Raw genomic sequence first — 22,377 nt, forward strand, 5'->3', positions numbered from 1 at the left:
AAAGGACAAGGGACTCAAGTAATTTGTACTGGCCACCTTGTACCAGAGGCCCTGCAAGCCTTTTCGGATAAAGTTCAGTGCCCTGCTAAATGTGCTGTGAGGACTTGGTTCTGTTCTTTTTTTATCTTATTTGGCCCTTGAGTGCTTTCTATGACAACCTCTTCCAACCCTCGTGACCCTGACTCCTTCTCCCAATAGAATTTGCAAAAAAAGAATAAATGTGTGGTTCTTCAAAGCAGAAGTGAAAGATATAGTTAAGATTAGGTATAAGAATGTGATCCAGGACATTAAATAATAATTAAATGGCATTAGTTCTGTTCAGAGGACTAATTGACTGGAATAAAGCATATTGCCACATCCCTTTTCTTTCCATAAATGGTTTCATATTTTTATGTTCCAATGTGATTATTTTAGAAATTTTTACCTATTATATCTATTAAGGTTATATGCTTGAATTTAAATATTCAGTTCTGATGTCTAACAAAATAACATTACTAGTCCACAGATAGACTTCTCTCTCTCAAGAGAGAGACAAAATTTGGCCATAAGTACTTTTTCTGCTAACGTTTGCATTTTATTTGTAAATTTTGAAATTTTAGCATCCATTAAGAGAAACCTTGTAAAATGTTTTTTTACATTAGTGACCAACAAGTTTCAGATTCACTCATCCTTTAAGTAAACAGCACAATAATTGATTTCTGTAGGAACTTTCTTGTCTTACAATCACATGATAATATCATGGGTTTTGTGTTATAAAAGTGTGCTCTGAAACCATATGAAGCAATGAACATGACAAATATCTATAAAAGAGGTTTAGTATTTAGGCACAGATTCTCATCCTCAGTGTCACCATGAATATATAGGCACCATATATGTTACTTATGTTTGCTTATGGACTGCAGGGTTTTTAGAAATATGCCTATTCTGAATGCTTACCACATTATTTGCCAAGAAAGTCACATGCACAGCTGAGAAAATACTGAAATGGGCATTTTCCCAAATTAAAAATTTATCTTGAAAAGTGCCCTTAGAAAAATTTTATGCAATCACCACAGAAATGCATTTAAGAGAGTAAAAACTACCAGGGGAGAAAAAAAAGCCTTAGTTTGGAATTACAACACATTGTAAATAATTTTGTATATGTATTTCTATAATTCTCAAGTATATACCTATTCATTGGAGCTGTGGAAATAAAATGCACAATTTTTTAGTTCATAAGTGATACTAAGTACAGCATAGAGCTGTTACTTTTCTAATTTTAGCATATTTGCATAAGACATTTGATTCTGAGGACAATATTATGAAGAGTTCTCAGGACTCCTTTTATATAAAATATTTTTGCAAGAAAGAAGTAAAGATTCTTCTAAGGAAGTGAAGGACCTCATCTAAAGCCTATAGATGGCAATGGAAAGATTACGATTGATTTCACAGGGATTTGGATTTAGCCCAAAGTACACACAAAAGTTCATACAAATCAGTGAACAGTCCAGGATTAAGACATTAGCCTATAATTTCCAAAGTGACTGTTGACTTTGTGCCTCCATTATGACACATGGTATCCTGATTTCAATGAAGTTTTGAGTACACAGTGAAAATTAGGACCACTTTATGGAAATGTGAGTTGAGGACCCCATATTACTAGCCAGTTAAGAAAATTTTGTTCTTGGTTCTAACAAGAGTCTTAGAATATGGGATTTCTATAGCTGGCAAATCATCACATTATGTTATTAAATTGTAGGTTTCATAACCAATATAAAAGAAACTTCCTATGCTACTTTCCTTCTCCTGTAATTTGTGGCATTAGTAGATAAGAAAAATAAAGCGCGTTATATATAGAGATAGGTTTGAACAGATGTTCCCGAATGGTTGCGGGGGGGTAGGGGTGTCGAGGAAGGTAAAACTTTCCTTCCACTCAGATGTCTGTCTTGAATTTCTCACAGTTTTTGCAGACAGTTTGGCTCACTTCCAACATACATCGTTGCCTGTCTGGTATGAAAAATGCCATCTGCGGTGTATGGAAGTTCTTTCTTTAAAAGTGGTCTGCTAATTATTCTTCAGGCAGGTGTTACTAAAGTGAAGTCAGGTGTCAAGCATGGTATAACCTTCAAATTGCCTAAAATTGCCCTATTCTTGTATGCTGTTCTTTCCCAAAAGAATAGAACAGAATATTACAGAGAATTGAAATGTTGGTTGATACAGGATTGAGATGACTCATGCAGCAGTATATATTGTGGTGACACTTAAAAACTGAAAGTTAAAGGATGTGGGTTGAATGAAGTGTATAAATTTTCCAAAACAAATATGCTTCTGATTCTTATAAACTGAATTTCTGTTCCTTTACATTCGCACTGCCATCTTGCAAAATGTTAAAAATCCTAATGCTCTCAGAAATTTCAGATGGGGTAAAAGGTGGTGGAAAGAATTTCCTTCTGTGCTTTAATAGACTGGGAGAGCTGTTTGTTGAAAAGAGCATGGAAGATGGCTGTATTGTGTGAATGACACCTGCAAATTCTCACTTATATTCACTCTCCAAAACACTCGTGCTTTAAAGCTTTTTGAAGATTAATACGATGGTTAATGGGCCAGAATCAACACATGGGGGCTGCAGGCAGCCATTCAACTGATCCAGGAGCCCCAGCTCCCAGGATAAGCACTGCTGCTGACTCTCATTTACAACAGTTAGCCTGCTCCTCTGTTCCTTACATGACATCAGCCCTCCCAACAGAAGATGAAAACTCACCACACTGAACCAGATGTTACAACACTTCTCTCTCCCTAGCAGATGAGTGTTGTTAGGAGGTGAGGGATTACCAGTAAAAATGCAAGGCTTCCTATTTCCTACGCTGTTTTCAGAAGGTCTTTTGAATAAACAGTCCTTTTACTCTTTGTAATCTTGGCATTCAGAATGAATGACATTGTTAGTGATTTAAAAAAATGAGGATGAGGAAAGCACAGGCACATTTACTTCTTTTGACAGTAAGACTTTGCATTGTTTGCTTTATCAGTGGTGAAAGTAATCCAACTTTCTCCCCAAGCCTTATGCAGAACGCTTGACAAAATATTTACAATAGATTGATGTGACACTGAGATAAAGAGCAGTTCTGTAAGTAACTGAGTATCTAGTGCTGTTACATTTTTGATCAACCCCAAGACATCTGGATGATTTTGAACTACCAGTCTTCTACTACGAAGAACAGTTTTACTTTCAAAAGGACTTCCTCTTGTGTTTTCAATATCATGCTTAGCCTCTGACTGACTTAGCATATTGCGATAATGAGATGTACACAAAGCACTGGCATGCAGCATTATTGAGATGATTTCCTTTTTGGCTCAGCCAGATTCCTGTTAAAAGTTATATGGACTCTTAAGAGACTAACAAAAGAAGAATTAAAGATCCAGCAATGGCACGAAGATAAGCCTGATGAAGCTGGATTTAGGATCTCATGAAATTAAAAGCAGACTTTGTATGAATACATTTATTGAAACATATCATTGACATTTCATTACAAAACAAAACCAAAAAACCCTAAAACCCTTTCTTGGCCCAGGCTGAATACCTATCAAAATCCCAGTACTTACTTGTTAGAGTGAGTTCTTCATTAAATTTGGAGAATAGAGGCTTAGATAAAAGCATTTTGATTAGAAAGAAAGGAAAACAAAGCTGAAAATTGCACTGGAATTATTCCTGTGCTGTAGTGCATTAATGGCTAAAACCATCCCATACCTGCTCACATTATGGATTAAATGACGATGAAGCCATAACTTTGTGACTGACTCCACCCTACAGTGGCCTTTTGAATGACTCTGTGAATACATTTGACATTTCAATACAGAGATTTATTTTAATTCTAGCAGGAGACTACAGTTTCCTAACGTGTTTGCAAGATATGTGCAAACACCTTCCACTGCCTTAGAATAGCAGAAAACCACAATAGTATAAAAGAAGGCTTTTTCACTGCACAGTCCTTTTGGAGTCATCTTTGATGAGTCTGATAAAGCTCTGAGGACCAAGGCAGATATAGGTTTCTCAGAAATTTTGACAGCAAAAGATTATGTTATCATCCAGGTATTCAAACTGGCATCTGATGGATCATGCTGAAAGGTATATGCAGCTTTATGAAAACCATAAGCACCTATTATCCCTATTTTTGCCTATCACTGCTGCTCTAAGGTGAAACTTCACAGCTGTATAACAATTCAGAGAGTGACAACGGAAGAAGTGAATGTGAATAATGATGTATCTAACCACAACTGCAGTTTGCTTGCTTAGCACTACTTTACTGCAATTACACAAACTGGATTTTAATTGGGATACTGGATTTCACTCCTCTGTTTTTTAATTTTTCCTATCTTGAAGGAAAATCTTGTGTGGATTTTTTTTTTTTTTAAGTTAATTGGGAAAGCCAAATATGATTGCAACAATTACTTACATAAAATGCAATTTGTGATTTTTAGTAACTAATAATTGGCAGATATGTCTCACATATCAACTGAGCAATGACAAATTCCCCAGACTAGCATCAATAAAATCATGCCTGGGCATTGTATCTCTCAAATGCAAAGAAAGGATGACAATCTATGGAAAAAAATTCATCAGCTCAGTTCCCACACTGATCTCCAATTCAAGTACAAGCATGTCCTAACCTGGCATAAAACATGAGATTTCATTTTACAAGTGATGCTATGATGTTCAAGGCAATAAGAACATCTTATTTTTAAGGACATTTAAGATCTTTTTGTGTGTGTTTGTGAGTTATACAATCAAGTGAAGACTTAGTGATGTATCTGAGATCAAATCAAATCATTCCTCTGAATTTAATTAACCTGATTCATCAGAACTCTTCATAGATTATATCTATTATATCTATGATCATAGAGTATTCAATCTGTGAACTTTTAGGAAAATGTAATTCTTGTTCTGTGGAAAATATATTTAAAATTAGTTTTCACTCCAAATCAAGTTGCAAAGTGATCCTGATCATAACAAAATTATCCACAAAGAAAATATTTACAAAGCAAAATTGAAACTTTTAGAGAACATACATATAAAAAATGTTTTGAGTTAGAATGCTACTTTCACATTTCATTTTTTGTTTAAATTAGGAAATTGATAAAATTTTGGTTTGTCTTCTCACTATTGCAATGGCTTAGGCATCCCACAGAGGTGCAATTCAGAAAAACAAAATCAGATTAAGTACTTATGTGAGCAATGGAACAATTCAGAGAATTTCAGTTGCCCGAAATAGCCAAGAAAACTAATGTAGAGATTATTCCCCTTCTCATTTGGGCAAATAAAAGGAAAGCTCTCAGCTTCTGAAATGCCAGTTGGCATAAGGTCCAAGTCATTTTTAATATGATAATGTCAGTAAACTGACAAGACGTCTGTGGAGGAAGTTTATGTAGGAATGTGCTTCGCTGGAACAGAATGACTGGATGTGACAGATGTCAACATTTTACACAGTATTTGCATATCTGGTAGTTCAGAATTACACATCAAATGTCTCTTTGCAGATCCTAATGTCAGCTACAGTATTTTAATGCTAAAACAAATACAGATCTGTATGTGATCATTACATCTAGCATCTAGCAGAGAAAAAAAAAACACAGGAAAAAGGGAAAGAATCCTCTAAGAAGCCTTTTCATTGACAATTTTCTTTACTCACTACATTAGACTAAAAGCCAGGGTTTGCTCAGGTTGAAAGGTAAAAAAGCTGAGAATATATAAAGGCAAAAAAATATTGAGAGCTAAACTGCAGACATAGATCAACATGTTTCGAATTCCTTTAACTTTGTGACAACACCTGGACTCCAAAGGTACACCCATATTCAGTGGCACTTCTCAAAGAGAGTCTGAAGTTAATAACTTTCTTCTCTGAATTCTGAAGAGTTGGTAGAGGAAAGTCTGTGTTCATTCTTGGTTTCCCCACTTCCCATCCCATCCCTTCCTCTCACTCCATTCCAAACCCAAAGATATACGTCTCCGTGACCCAAAAGAAAGGACTAACCATGGCACAGAAATGGCCCAAACACGTCAAGAGCAGTTCTACTGGCTGAGAACCACAATCTAAAATCTTCACCAATTTACAAGTAACTATAGAGAGTTGTGAGGTCAATGTATTTTTTTTAAAAAAACTGAAAAATAATGTATTTTATAAATTTTATTGCTTTATTCAGATTGACTATTCAGATTGTACTAGATTTCATAACCTTTTAAGAATGACCATGCATTCCCCAGGTAGCTCATCAGTCTCTTAAAAGCTAGAGAGATGATTCATGTCAAAATTATGGAGTTGATTTATTGCAAACCTACTCTAAGTAGACAGAATTGACCTTGATAGGTGCATCTGGACTCTTGCAAATCTTTTTTCTAATTTTCCACTATTTTGTCTGCCAGTATCTTGAAAAATTGCCACAAAAACCCCACAAACCCCTGAGCATCACCCAAAACACTACACATACAAATCTCACTATTTTGATTGGGCTTTGGCTCAGATATAAAACCAGTGTTTCAGAACAGGTAAACAGCACAGCAAAGAAAACCTTACAGACATCTTGATCACAGCTGTTGTATAAGTTACTCTGTAACACTGGAAGGATTCCCCAAAACTAAATATCAGGGAATACATTCCATACTTATGACATACAAATTTGAAGCCTATTTCATTCCCTGAACATAAAAAGACATTAGAAACATTCATGAATATATGGAGAACTAAATTTTGGAACTAGAATGGAGGAGGAAAAAATAGGTATTTCATAAGTAAATTTTGTAGTGGATAGTCTTTTTTTCCTCAAAGTGATGTGTATGCATAAATGAAATTTTAGTTATCTTTTCATTTATATTCATCATATAAAAAAGAGGACAAAAAAAGCAAAAAAAAAGTTTTTGCTATGGTAAAATGTGACATATATATTACTTGAAATTTGATTGATCATACTCATTTCAATCATTTATTTTATCAAATAACTTTTAGAGTTACTCTTGCTTTTCATACTATATTAAAAAGTGTGGGGCATGAAATGAACTTCAGGCTTGCAAAATGAAAAGCACTCGAAGATTGAAAACATTTATCCTTAAGTTTAACGGACAGTTCCAGTGCTTATGCATTACAGTAGTCTTTAATTACCTCATCATATGCTACCTTGTACCGGGACCTCTAACTACATTTCTGCTGTAGATTTCAACTATTCCATAAAGTTTGAGGTTTCTATGAATTTTCACTTGCTTGCTTTCCTTTGAGGTGTTTTTCATAACATTTTCCCCCCTAACAATTATTTGCAGATTTTGTTGTATTTATTAATTAGTTTTCGCTCTGGTTTTAATTTTCCTTCAGTCCAAATTTCAGCTTTGAGTTGTTTCTGAAAGCTTTCCAGGCCTTCTAGAGCTAACAGCTTCAGTTAATCACCTTCTGAAAGAGAGACTGTTGCTTAGAAAGGGCCTGCAACTTCTGTCTTTATCTGATTGCTGATTAGGAAAGAACCTATTTAGGTCAGTAGGACTTCAGCTAGTAAGTATTTTGGTAATTAGGCAGTCAGATGGGGTTTGAAGAGCATGCTGGAATATCTCCAGCTAGGATGGGATTGCACAACATTGTTAGGTTTGGTCCTCAACACTTGACAGATAAACTACCTGGAACACATCAAAAGTACTGGAGCAACGAAGGATGCCCTTATGCAGATTTGGGCTGCGGGGATCACTTGGTGGTTCTTCCTGGGGTGGTCTCACAGTTGGGAGGTGTGCTTAGGCACGGGGTAAGGGAGCAGCAGGAGGAAGTGTGTGACTGTGTAGCTTCAAGGATGACAAGCAGGTGACGGACGGGGTCTTCACAGGACCCCTGGAGCAGCACGAGCGTCAGCTGCAGGATGTAGCAAAGGAGAGCGAGAGGCTACTTGTGGATGAGCGGTGGATGGACACTCCCTGGTGGAGGAGGCTGTCAGCTTGTGACTCCAGGCAGCAGGAGAAAGGCTCCTTCTTTGCTGTCAGACATGAACTGGCAGCATTGATGCAGTGGCTCAAAGGCAAGGAAGGGGAACAAACTCTGCGAAGGGGGAGCACAGAGGCAGCTGGACCAGAGGTGAGCGCTAGCTCTGGAGTAGCAGGGGACAGTGGCTGTAGACTCCCTTTGGGGGGTGGAAGGGTGGCAGTGTCCGTCTCCTACTGGGCTTACTGGCATAGGAGGCTTGTTGCCTGCCAGAGGCCCAGGTAGCTTAATCATTAGAAGAAAAGAAAAGGGGATTTCCACCTTTCCAAAGGTGTTCTACCACCTTTGGTAGCTAGGCATTTTACTCGTTTTATTTGTTCAAACGCATTAATTGCACTCAGCATTTATAACTCACTGTAGTTTATTTAAGGGAGTCATCCACATAAAATAATCTCTCCCTCAAGGACTAGGGATTTGCAGGCTATGAAGGAATAGAAACAATGTGATTTTCCTAGGAAAAAGAAATTATTCCCTGTGCCTCATGATAAAGAAAAATAGTTGATTTAAGGCTAGATGATGCTTGAAGATCTCAAGCTTTAAAATATTACCCAGTGATTTTTATCAAGTACATCTGCTGCTGGCACTAGAATATATCTTTAAAAAGATGTTCAGTGTCAATTTATGACAACTGTCTTTCTGTTGAAGTTCAAATATATGTGCATAATCTTTATAATTCTCTAGGACTGTTCCTTATGATAAAAGAAAAAAAAAATCATTTTTTTGGTTAGTCTTGCTTGAAAGGTGGTACTCCCTATGCTTCCACTCAGAAATGACCCAAATGATTCCTGCCTGTGCACATGCAGTAAAGTGGTAGCATGTGCTGCAGCTCATGTCATGAGATGTTTCATAATTCTGGATCTATCTAGTGTTGATATTCATATGCTCCTAATTCAAAAACATGAAAGAAACTATTCTGGTGATAACAAATAAACAGTTATAATCACTGGTCAGATGGCATAAAGACCTATTAAATAGGTTATAACATGTCTGATCAAATGATCTTGGTGTATGAGATATCTATCCTGAATCTGAGGTTGTAAGCTATATAATGCTGATGTACCATGTAGGTTACAGCATGCAACAACTTGAACCCTGGTGTTCCTAATAAATTAAACTAAAATAAGATTTTCAGAAATAAAAGTGCAAGAAATTGCACAGCAGAGCATGCCAAATAAAATTTGGAAACACTCACAACAGGTGGGCAGGCTGTTCTTCTAAAGTTAGTTGATAGGCCTGCCTTGAAGATGGAATTTATTTTTCCAGTAACTCCCATCCCATCTCCTCTCCCACCAAAAAAACAAAACACATTTTTCCTCAGTAGGAACAAAAGGTTAAAGTATTTCAAGAGCAGAAAATGCTGAAAAAAAAATACAAAAATACCCTTAAAAAGTTTCTGCCTTATTCTTCAGCCTGCCTGAACACCCTGATGACTGCTTCCTGACTCACTAGGCAGCTGTGCTGTCTGCATCAGAACTGGGCATGAGCGAGTCAGCTGGTGTGGGGCTGCTCATGGCTTAAAAGCAGCTTCTTGGAGTTGTTTCAGCCTGTGCAGAGACAAGCAGCCGAAGCAGCCAACTTCAGGGAGTGCCAATAACTGACCTAATTAAGAGTTTACCTCTTAGGCAGATTGGTAGTGGAACACCCAATAGATGGGACAGCCTAGGAGCCCACTCATGGGCAGCTGAACAGCCCAGGCAATGAGGCATGCAGACAGAGGATGAACAATCATTTAGTCAGACCACATGCCTGTTTATTGACAAATCTCTCTACAGAGCTTAGGCATGAGATACCAAGATAAGTCTGATGTTCTGAAATTCCCAGGCTTTCCTCAGCAGGGTAGAGTCTAGACTACCATGTCGTCCTGATCATCCTTTCTGTTGACTTCAGTCCAGAACAAGTCAAGCCAGTTTTAGCGTTTTGTTTTGTTGGGCTATTTTTTCTGCTGATGGAGCATGTTAAAATGGCTCAGTGCAGTCTCTAATGACCACCAGGCCTTGCAAAAGGAAAGCGCTGAGAGTGCACAACATGCAGCTGGAAGTGGGGGAGGGCTAAAACCACTACTTAGGCTCTCTTGGGAACTTCTTGCCATGACAGCACTGTTCAAGAAGGCTAATATGTAAACACGTTAGAGGGCTTTCTGCTTGTGATTGGCTCCCCAAAATCAGTCAGAGCTTCAGGATGAACCTCCCTGCCCATCTTCCTTGCAGTCATCATAGCAACCACACTAAAAGGGTTTTCTATCTCTAACATTGTTTTATTAGAATAGAAACTAAACCAAAGTAGCTTCTGAAATACAGAAAACTGAGTTTTTGCTGTTTGAGGACTAATAAAAATACAGAGCATGAATGCCAATTCCCCTGCTGCTCACTGTGTTCTAATAGGGTAAGCCATTACCTTCAAACATGTATGTCTCGGCTTGTAATATCTCAGCTGTTTTTCTGGGTTGCAGCAACCTCTGCAAAGCTCCTCTGGTCTCCAGGAGAACCTCCCTCCTGCAGCTCTGAGCCACTGTTGTCCTCTTCCTGATCAAGCCCCTGCCTCCTACCTCATGCTACATCTTTCATCTGCTACACCTCTTGAGCTATCCCTTCCAGGCTTCCTTGCAGCTAGACAGTCCCTTGTGGATCCCATGGAGAGCACCATCTTCCTCTCCTTCCAGAAGATGCCGCATGACCCCATCCATGTGTGGCAGCTAGAACATGGAGTACAAGGGAGCTTTCCTGTCCAGCCAAAACCCATCCATAAAATGCAGTATATAACATATATAGTTATGTGAATAGGCAAATAAAAAAAAAAGCTTCCATCCTGCTAGAGACTGACCTTCCAGAAAAAAAGGATAATTTTGAAAAAGGCAGTTACTAAAGTGCTGATGTAAAGGAAGCATCAACTGTTTGGATGTAGTTGTATACTGACATATGATAGCCTGCTGAAGCCATATTTTTGGCAAATTCACAGGAGGAGGTGACTCCATGAGCTGTTCAGTTGATCTAATAACTTGGTGCTGCTGAAATGAAGAAGTCCTGTTTCTACCTCATTCTCTCATCTCTGGTTTGTAGCTGTGTGGTCCTGCTGCCTTTCTGCTGGGCTTTCATGCCAACTCCTGCACTCCCTGGACCCTCTCATGAGCCACTTAGCTCACTAGAGCAGCAGAAAAATGTAAAACTATTTATTTTCTGGCTTAATTTCTTGTTATGTGTGTTTGTGAGGTAAATCAACTCATGGAAGAATCCCGTCAGTCTCTGTGCCAGGGCAAGGTAAATGGTGGAGGAAGCCTGTTAGAAGTAAGGAGGGAGAGCGCAGTGCTGCCCACCCATTTTCCAACAGAAAGGCAGCATCTGGCTCAGCTAAGTAGGGGACCAGAGTCTAAGGTACAAATGATTCCCATGGTCAATACACTTGGGGACAGAAGAAGGACGATAAGGAATTTTAAGAATTAAAAAAATACGTTCTCCATAACAGAAAGGAGAAAGATATGAGACATATGACTGTGTTTAAACAAACAAACAAAAAACCCCCTGCTATAGGATCGAGAATAGATATGCTAATAACAAATAAACATAGAGGATAAAGTTCTAAGACTAATATGTACATTTATCCCAGTAAGTTTCCCTAGCAGGCTGCCTGAAGGGTATATTATTTTCTCTGGACTTCTTGGCAACCCTTGAATAAATTGATTTTGCTAACAAGTTGCACTGAATTAAATAATTTAGAACGATCATATATGAGCACTGTTCTATGGTTAGCAGTCCTGCATAGAAGAAATGGAAAGTTAGCAGTAAGTGGCTAAGTGTATGGCATGACATTGATTAATATGAAGAACATCCCTGTCTTCAGGTTTCTGGAGTTGGTATTATGCTGTTATTAAGAATTGTGTATTAATACATAGGGCTTATATAATAAGAACAAATAAACACTTGAATATTTTTTTTAAAAGGTACTCTATGATGTAGGGTTTATCACTACCAAAGACAACGTTCAAAATATTTTGTAATACCAGTTTTATAACAACACTGCTGCATTTAGTGATCCCCTAATGACATCCATTGTCAAGCATGAATATAGGTGCTGAATACCTGGAGAAGTGATACAAAAAATTTCTGACATCTGCTCATCACAATGTACTCATTTAAAGTGTTTCTATATCCAAAGATACTACTATGTAAATGGAGCATACTAAGCTCAGCTTGATTCTGGATATGATTGTTTGCTATGAATTATTGCCAAGGCAGGCTATATCGCCCATCCCAATTTCAACCTGCCCTAATTCCCTTTATGAGTTTATTATTTAGTGCTGGTTTAGTGCTCAGAGAGACCCAAACAGGAAGCGTCTGGGCGTTCTCTGTTCATGAAGTGGGTGGGATGGAGTTCTTTAGAGAAAACAAAATATGATCCACCTACAGATCATGTTAGGCCAGCTCCCCAATTTCTTCTAAGTAGAACAGAGGCTTTTGTTGCCTTAGTTACTGGAACGATCTAGTAGTCAACAGCAGAATCCCAGTCTCCAGACAGAACATCCTTCTGCCTTTTTGATGGCAGCATAGGATGGGAAATATCTACTTTTCTATTTTTTTGTTGTAAAAAGGAAACCAAAAAAGTGGGTTATTTTATTTTCTGCAAAGATTTAAATAAAAAAAATCAATGCTTGCAAAAAAAAAATCTGCAAGGTCACTGAATGGAGGGAGCATTGCCTGGTATGGGGTTAGAGCTTCCATTAAAGCAACATTCCTGGATGCTTTATTTTCTATTCCTTTCTTAAGAAAGGAGCAAGCACTGGAAACTGCATGCTAAGTTTCAAGGCTTAAATAGACAACAGCAGCTACATTTGTAGAGCCAGATTACTGAAGCTTGTCTAAAACTCACAGTTGCTCCAGACAGGATTTAAAATTGTTCTTCTCCTCACCAGAGGTGTAGCTATTGTAGTACTATCATCTATTTTTCCTTGGACACAGAAGCTGGAAAACACAACCCATCTGTTTCCCCTGTGAGGCATAATCAAGTCCAAATTCTTCCCTTTAGTTTTGAAAACAAGAATTTCAGTACAGTGATACTTGGGTGATAATTTACACTGAAATGGGTGTCCATAATAACAATTTTTAAGAAAGTCTAGAGTCCCCCCAAAATGATGGATTCTCTTCTTTCCCAGAACGGTGTGATATGAAGTAGTGGTTCCATGGTACCTGAAATGTATCTTGCCTTGTGTGGCCATGGGCTCCCTTGCCCTGTTAATCATGCTTCTCACCCCAAAGTGGTCCCCAGATACTCTTCACTGAAAACATTTTTTTTGGTGGGATTAAGTTTTGGTCATTTTAACTCTGTGAGCTGATAGTGGAGCAAGATGAACACCAGCACCACAGCAATGAAGGGCTCGAGGTGGCCTGCTGGGATGGTGTGGCTGAAGCTAGGGTGAGTTCAAGGAGCTTGAATGTGGGGGTAACACCACAGAAATACTTAGGCTACTCTAAATGAAAAAGGAAACATTTTCTACCATATGTCATTGTCTGCAATGCAGATCTAGTCAGAATGCTGTTGATTTGTGTGATTTTGAGTAAATTTGGAATTTTCATTTAGATGAACTCAGATTTTAGAAGTTAACAGAGTTCTTTAAGAACCTCAGATTACCATAAATCAACATTGAAGCTGAGAACACTAGGATGTAATTGTAAAGCATTTTAATAAGTTTATTAATATTTACTTATATCATAGTACTAGTATAAACTATACAAAGAGAGTGTCCAAATCTGTTTCACCATTAACTCCATTTTAAAATACTTGTGCTTTGTTCAGCTTGAAGTAAAATATTTTTATTGGTACTTCCAGTAGTTTTCTGACATTCATGCACTACAGTGTTGTTACATCATTCAAACTGCAGATTATTGTTTAAATCTACCCCCCTGCTGTTGTTTAAATGGCAACGTATTTAATACAAACATCACAAATGCCATTACTTCAATTATTTTAATGTCAATTTCTACGTATGTTTTTTTTTCTAAACAGAAACTTCAACTGAAGTGACCTGTCATAGTTCCTTTCCAAAACTAAGGGTTGATTCAAGGTAGAAAGTTTTTCTTTATTTAATGACTGGCAGGATTTAAATTGTGGCAAAATCCTTTACAGCAGGGTGTACAGTTCATTTCTTCTGCGAAGACCATATGTGGAACTGAATGAGATGAAGGGGTTATTGGGGCATTGTGTTATTTTATTTCTGGCTAATCTATTTTGTCACAAAGCTTATTATTTGTACTAAAGCCAAACATATCAAGCATGATTGACAAACATTTGAGAAGGAAATTCATGCTCCTGAGCTTCAGATTGAAGGCCTGAACGTACAAAGCCTGTCGTTATTCCCATTTCTAAAAGTCATTTACTACAAGCATCTAGCACACATTTGTTTTCACTGTTTCTTTTTATTTGCCTAGTTTTCATTCCTTTGTAGATGAAAGCATAATAGATGGCTTCTAAGGGTTACCTTCACTATAGTCATGTTAATTGGAGCTACATAAAACCGAGCTGCGACAAGCCCTTCTGCAAGCTTAAGAAATAAAAACCTCTAATGGGGAGGGTGCTGGACTGACCCTACAGCTGAACAAAGGAACCAACGAGCACAGCTCAGCTTGTTTCCCCAAACCCTTAACAGTTTAATTTTATAAAATTCGGCTTTTTATGCACAAGTCAAAAGCCGAGCGGTATTTCTTGCACATGGAAACCCGTCTGAAAGCGGAAGGGGATGGCTTTAGCTCTGCTGTTTAGCTTTTGGAGGGTGAGGGGGGAACTGGGCCGTGCAGCTGGTAGGTGCGCAAGGGCTTTCTCCGGACCCCCGGAGGCGGGCCGTGCACCTGATGACACATTCAAAAACCCCCAAACCAAACCCAACGAACCAAAGCACCCCAGAAAACCTCCGAAGCGGACGAGTCGACGAGAGCTAAGAAATCCGAGGCCTTCCCCACGGCGGCCCTCGAGCCCCCCAGCGCCGTGGGGAAACGAAGGAAGGCAGCCGGGCCAGGCCCACAGCCCGAGGCCTGCGCCGCCCCGGGCCGCAGGCGCCGCGCCGCGGGGCGAGGGGCGGGAGCTCCCCGCTGTTCCTGCGCCTGCACTTGCCTCAGCGGCGTCGGCGCGGAGCCCAGCGCAGCCGGGCCATGGGCGGCGGGGCGGCCGGGCCGCGGGCCACCGCGCCGGGGCAGCAGCTCCGCGCTCTCTTCTACGCGCTGCCGCCCGGCGAGAGCTCCTTCCGCACGGTGGAGGAGGTGCCCGACTACGTGGAGAAGGTGAGAGTCCCCTCCCTTCTTCCCCCGGCGGCATCCTTCGCCGCCCCCTCCGCCCACCCTGCGCGCAGCTGCCGCTTGCCTTTTTTCCGAAGCCACGGGCGGTCCAGGGGAACGATGTCCGCGAAAGGGCACCTAAGTTAAGATTGAATACCTTGTCTTTCTCTGACGGCTTTCACTCCTGGGCTCTCTGCAAGCTGCCCGTGTAAGCTGCCTAGGTAAACGTGCGCTCTATTTTAGCTTATTTTAAATGGAGGCTTGGATGCTTTCTCCTGATACCAGGCGCTAAAGTTTTCAGAGAAGCGCCCCAGATACCTGGGGATTGATGCTAACATTGTTCAGCTTGTCGGTGCTGCTGCATATAGTGACAGCAAGCTGAACTGAGTAAACCAGAAAACATGATACTGTGTTTGGCTATTACAGTTCTCAAAGCAAGCAAAATGTCAGGTCTCTCTGTGCCCTTGAGGCGAGTGCTACAAGCTCAGTCAAAAAAAGAAAAATAAAAATTTCTATTTAAAAGAAAAAATAAAGATTGTTTAAGAGAATTGAGAACAAATATTTGTGTTGGGACAGTGCTGTCTCCTAAAGCTCCAAGGCAAGAGTACAGAGGTCGGGGTGAGAACGCCCTTGGCAGCAGGCAGCAGCTCTCCTCCCCTGCTGCCCTGCCAGCTTATCCACTCCTATGAAGGTACCTTTGCTCCCTTCTGTCCTACCTATTGCACATATCTTGGCACCCAGCTCCTGCTGAACCTGGAAGCCATGTAAGCTTTTCACGGAGAGAGCAGATTAAAAACTATTTTGCCCTTGTCAAAGTAAATTCAGTCCAGCTTCACTGAAGATCCACACTTTTTATATGGGTCCTAGTAGCTCTGGCTAGCTCCTCTGCCAGGTAAACCTTGGACTGCTGCGCAGCAGCTGCTGTTGGGCTGCGATGGAGTTGTCATGGGTTGCGCAGAGCAGTGCAGCACTGTCAGCAGCTTTCTGGGAATCATAGCATGCAGCAGCCCCTTGCTGATGGCTGTTATCAGCAAACGTTGCCCTTTTGGATAGGGTAAGCAGATAGCTGCTGCAAACCCAGCCTGTGCGTGCAGTGTCTGGTCGATGGACTGCTTTCCTCAGAGGCATTTTGCAACTAAGCTATAGCATCGTGGTCGAGGAATACTGTCTAGAGCTTGACAGTTTTGCCTAGTCAGCTGATCTCTCCCTCCAGCTCTTATCTATTGCCTATCTCAATCCCTTTTACTGTTCGCACATTTCCAGCCGAGTATCATTCACTTTCTTGCGAGCAGCATTCCTTAACATCCCTGGGCTTTCTTCTCCCATGCAGACCTGTGCAATATTCAGCTCAGACCTTGGTCAAACCTGGAATTTCTTTTACTTGGGCACAAAACTGTAAAAGTTTGCGGAAGGATTCTTAATACTTCTTTGCATTACAAAAGTGCCTGCAGGCTTCTGCTGTTGTAGAGCACCATTGTGATAAGTTTGTAAGGGAATATATACCTCGCACAAAAACTACACTAAAAAAAGTTTTCCCATTATGGTTATACTTTCCTATAATTGCTATCTTTGGTTAGTTGTACTAGAATCCCCCCCCGCCACTGCCAGTGCATTTCTTGCCAGAATAGATCTTTTGATGCTTGGTTAGGTTGGTGTGTAAAAGTCTTTTAGTGGTATAACTGTTTTAACTCTATGGCTTTGGTCTCAGCTTAGGCAGTGTTCACACCTCTTCTTCTGGACATGTATTTGTGGGCAGAAGGTAACTATCTACAGTCCCTCTCCAGCTGCTTGTCACTGTTCTGCATTTGAACTACTACTCTGGCAGCTTCGCTTGGACTGTTTAGGGAACAATTGCAAGAGCAGCAGATCCATTGGATTCAGGAGGGCTAGATTTAATAGTGACCTGAGGAACCATTCAAGGGGGGCTTTGAGTGGTAACCCCTTAAATTGGTACAAATACAGATGTGGATGTCTGAGCTCAGCCCAACACAGAACAAAAAAATGTCTAGTGTAGAGCTGGTAATAAATGAAGGCCTCAGCTCAAATAATTCACTCTAAAAGACAGTAACAATGATGTGGGTATGAAACAAACTACTGATGACATTGTCTCCTAAACAGTTTTGTTTTTTTTTTTCCTGAGACACCATGTAGAAGTGGGATTTAGATCTTGGCTCTGTGATCTATCATGTGTATCAGATGGATGAGGGTATTTCTAGTACATTAAATCACATGGCTACAGCTGAGGGGATATGCACCTTCCAACATTAAGCGAGTGACAGAACCTCCTAATTCACACAAATATTCATGGTTTTAGTGATCTGCAAAATTGAGCACTTTGGAGATTTACAAAATATATGCACTTCATAGGAGTAGCTCCCTTGAGCTGGTCAGCTGTGCTGTTACATCTGGGCAGCAAATGACAGCACTGGGTGAAGCAGCTCTGATTTTGAGAACAGAATAACTTAGCTTAACTTGTGTCGTGTATGTTCTGGCTGTGGTTATACTACTTCCCTTTTCAGAGGCAGGACAGCTCCTGGTCCCTGCATTGTGTTCTGTATGTTGGCAGAGCTGTACGCGAAGGCCCCAAGTTCTGTTTAAAACATAAGCTGATCAGCTACCAGTGACTAGTAGCAAAGCTCTGCAGCACTGCCCAGGGAAACATCACCCTTCCAACTAATGTCCAAAATTTTGGGAAAAGGGGTCCAAATCCTGGACCATAATCATAGAATTTATTTTTATGTGAGCTTTTGTCACATAGAATTTGAAACCCTTGATTTTCCATTATTTCTAGGAAGAGAAGAGAAAGTATAAGTCAATTTTCTTTCTCCAGGGCAGAACATCCTGACTCTTACAATGTATACTTATGGCTTGCCCTGTCCTTTCATGAGCATCCTATTTGCTATGGGTATAAGATTATGCTCTGTTTTTTTGATTCTCTCATAATCTACAGATGGGCAGACGGAGTGCTGCTTTTTGCTTGCCGAATATAGTTTTCATGAACAGCAACAACTTCACTTTGCTCCTTGCTACATTCTGAAATTATCACTTGTGCTCAGTAAAGACTTTCATGAGTCAGACTCAGGAAGAGAGCGCACTGTTCCTTCTGCTGAGAGCCCCAAAATGAAAGCTTTAAATTTAATAATCACTGTTTTTCTTTTCTATTTACTCTCTGCTTTTGAGAGCCTAAAGATTAAGTTCACATTTACACTCAATTCACATTTTAGGCTTTGCTTCTAAATAATGAGGCACAGAACCTTCGTATTTAGTTTTACATGAAAGTTGAGATTCTTATGTTATAAGGACCTGGGACTTTAAGAAAACAGAAACTGTTTCAAGACTTGCAATAAACCCATGAATTTATGCTGAGTTTCAACTTAGAATATTATTTTTTGCAACTGTATAAAGCAGAAACCGATTTTAAATGGTCCTTTGCATTCTGTAAGAGTTGGTTACTTATAAGGGAACTCCTCTTAGTGCTCAGAGTAAGACTTTCAAGTTATGGATCAGTTAAACAAGTAAACCACAAGCTAATGCAAATCTCCATTAAGTATTTCCAGTGATGGGTGACGAGAAAGAAACATGAAACAGAGAGAGAGTAAAACATTTATAAACCAGAAGATATCAAAAGGATCCAGCTTCTGCCTCTGACCTGTGATGCCAACAGTAGCTATTTCTTAACTTTGTGCCGTTTTGTTTGTAGGGGTAATCCTTGAAAACTTTTGCTGAGCTACCCATCCTCAACAGGTTCCTTAGATGTCTTCATTGTAACTTTAACTTAAAAAATGGAAAAAAAAAAAAAGTAGTAATGGTTAGTCTAGCAAGACTATTGTCTGCCTTACTGACTGTCTCCTTTTTTCCTGAATTAGTCACATTATCCTTCTGCTATATTACATCTCATCCTTAGACTGCAGGCTGTTTGGAATAGGAAGTGCCTTTTCCTTCTGTTTTTACGGCATCTAACATGGTATGATCCTGCTTCATGACAATAGCTGTTGGGTGTTACGGTCACATAAATAATACATACTAACCTGACATAGTTGATCCCTTTGAACTGCTTTGGACAAAGCTTAATGTGGGTGTGTGGGAGAGGGATAGTAATTTCTTAGATACTAAGAGGTATGCCATAAATCTTTCCTTTCGCAAGCTCCTTGATGGGCAGGAGGTTAAGGCTGTCTGAATGTTTCTCTATCCTCCTTGCCATGACACTCCCTATTTGTGAGTCAAAAAATGCTGTCAAATGCTTGGCTGTCTCACAGCTTCACAGTGGGAACAAAATATTTAATGAAGTCAATAGGAAAGAAGTTATATTAATGCGTATTAGTATAAAGTCAAGTATTTTAACCATTTCAGAGGTTGCTAGGTAAAGTGAATCGCCACATAGAATACAGGCATTGTATATTTCCTATTCACTATTTTCATTTCATAAATAAAGCATCCCACTACTTCTGTCCTGAGCCCATTCAATTTGCTGTGCAGGTTCTGCTGTTCCATAACTGAAACTGCCTGTACTCTGTGCTAGACCTGGCTCCTAATATTGTGGTCAAGTGTTTCTTAGTTGTTCTTAGTAAGACTCTTTTTATCTCTGCTGGAATGTACAGCTGTGGTCATCAACCTTTGTTTGATAAGTTAGGAATCTGTTCTTTAATGAAATCAATTAAGAAAAGTACATTAAAAGTCTTGTCTACTTAGAAATGAAGCAGCTAGAGCAAAACAAGGAGTAATTCATATTTTCCTAGAACGTTTCAATGTTTTCAAATGGAAGGTTGCGGGGTTCGTTTTTTAATTCTTTATTTATTATTGATTTCAAATATCTACAGATTTACCACATTGCTTTTCTTGGGTGCTGTTTAGGCTTTATCCATAGGTCTTCCTTTGCTTTCAAAGGTTTTTATATCATCAGTTAGTGCATATCCCAAACAGGCTTTTAGATACCTGTTAAAGAGCAAGATAGGCATCTAAATTAAAAAGTGCCATGTTGATATTAATCTCTGTTCATCTGCTATTGTAACCTAACCCTGAGCTGCTGAAGTTTATGAACTTTCACATTTCCTAGATGCTATAAATCTCTTGCTGCTTGCATGGTTTGAATCATCCAATTCTTCTTCGACTGAGCAATCTGGTCTATATCCATCTTAGTCTCTTTAGTGTCCCAGCCTGGTAGGAATTCCCAGATCACATCTCACTTGGCAACAAAAATGAGCACCCTCCAAAATGCAATGGCATTTGCAGAGGCAACATGCTTCTCCCATTAAAATGTTGTATAGGCAGGAGCAGCCTCTCTTCTACAGCAGTGCAGTTTGAAGGATTTCAGTCTGTGAATCTATAGATGTTTGCAGGTCATTTGAAGCGGACAGAAGAAGATGACTAACAGGGCAAGTTTGGCAGTGTGATGCCTTCCATAACGGTGCAGAAAGTCTCACTGGTCTTGCATTTCTCTTGCCCTGCAAAACATGGTGGGAATTTTATGCCTTAATACCACTGAGAAGGAGTTGTCTGAATGTCTCCATGGTCACCTAAAAGTTTTCTACAGAGTGAGGGAGGCAGCTGAAGGAGCAGTCATGTGCACAGAGATCTGATGCAAGTAAAACAACTCCTTCCTATTTTCCTTGCCATAGGCTGCCTAGATTTTGGTGGCGGTGGCTGATATGCTGCCACTGCCTCGTCATTCCTTCCACCCATGAAGTGCAGGGACTGTTAGGACTCCAGTGTTAGCAAAAAAACATACGCTCTACCAATTACTGTTATTCAATCCTTTTTTCTTGCTTATGCTGATGAAAATTTGAGAAGAGCTGTAACAATCTTTCTCCACTGATGAGAAGTTATGTTGTCACAATGTTACCAGTCCTACCACTAGTCACAGCCATACTTTTTTCCATTGGGTGCTGCTGTTGTGCATTTTCAACTTGCCTGTTGACCTGGGACACAAGATGGACAGTGTAAATTGAATCCCAGACTGAAGCAGCGTTGTGAGTGAGAAATGTTTCAGTCTCACTCCTCATTATACTTTTCTTCAGAAAGGCAGAAAATTATTTTACAGTTAGTACAACCCAAAAGAAAAAAGGGAACATTGTATCATTGTTGCTGCGTCTGGAAAGAGAACATGTCGTATGGCCCAAATCGGAATGGGATGCATAGTTACTGGGTTCTCTGACGAAAACGCATGGAGAAGAGCTGTTGCTATCTGCAGCAAAAAGCATGGCAACAGAAATGCCAAGTAGAAAGAAACTCACTTTACTATGTCTTTCAGATAATATTGTTGGATGCCAAATTCAGTGGCTGAACACATTCAAAAACTGCTTACATATCAAATCAAAAGCAGATTCTGTTTTACCTTGTGGTTGCTGCTCTCACTGATTTATTTGAATATGAGAAACATGAGTTTGGAAAGACTTTTGTGTTTTGTTTTGATGCCATATAACGATCTATGTGCAGAAGATACAAAAGAAAATAATATGGGAGAAGGTTAGTGCACTGGACTTATGCTTGTGTTGTGGATTAAATGGTAGCCTTGGTTGTTCTGATGCTTAAGGTCCACGTGGAGCTTTATCATAGTAGTAGCTAGTAAGGTGCCAGACAACCTGAGAAGTATCTGGCTGTATAAAGTGCTGTTAGGAAAGGTGAATCTAATTCTATTTGTGATGTGACTTCTTTTCTTCAAACTGTTTTTCAGAGTATTCCATTCTTCATTGCTTTTATTGGGCTGGAGTTTGCTGTCAGCTGGGTTCAGAAGCGTAAGCTGTCAGGTCGGATCAATGATGGCATAAGTTCTCTTTCCTTAGGCATCCTGTCTCGACTGCCAGAGTAAGTATATGTGTTATTAGCTTAAGATTGTTTTTTAATCACTAAGAAGGAAGAAAAGAGAATTATATATCAAAGTTGTTATTGCTAACCCAAAATGATTAAACAAGGCATCTGGATCTTACTTTGCTAAAATGAAGTTGCATGAAGAGTGTAGATGTCTTTCTAATCTGTAAGGCTAAATATGATACTTGCAGGGTATTTTCCAGCTCCAATTATATTCATCTGTACTTGATCTTGGCTGTCACCTTTTGCTGATTCTGGGACTTCAGCTGACTTGACCATATCTTATGTTAGACTGTATGTTAAAATCTGAGTTTCTTTCATTAAACTTCAGAAAG

The 22,377-nt window shown here is 39.6% G+C and overlaps 1 protein-coding gene across 1 annotated transcript in view; it reads left to right on the forward strand.

The window, feature by feature from the left end:
• Positions 1-15,086: 15,086 nt before the first annotated feature.
• Positions 15,087-22,377, forward strand: part of AGMO (alkylglycerol monooxygenase) — a 198,192-nt gene continuing 190,901 nt past the window's right edge. Inside the window, exons 1-2 of the mRNA XM_030010075.2 lie at positions 15,087-15,244; positions 21,909-22,039. Of these exons, the coding sequence (XP_029865935.1) occupies positions 15,116-15,244; positions 21,909-22,039 (260 nt within the window). The 5' untranslated portion in view covers positions 15,087-15,115. The remainder of the gene's footprint in view (positions 15,245-21,908; positions 22,040-22,377) is intronic.

This window comes from Aquila chrysaetos, chromosome 3, assembly GCF_900496995.4.
Source record: "Aquila chrysaetos chrysaetos chromosome 3, bAquChr1.4, whole genome shotgun sequence".
Lineage (NCBI taxonomy): Eukaryota > Metazoa > Chordata > Aves > Accipitriformes > Accipitridae > Aquila > Aquila chrysaetos.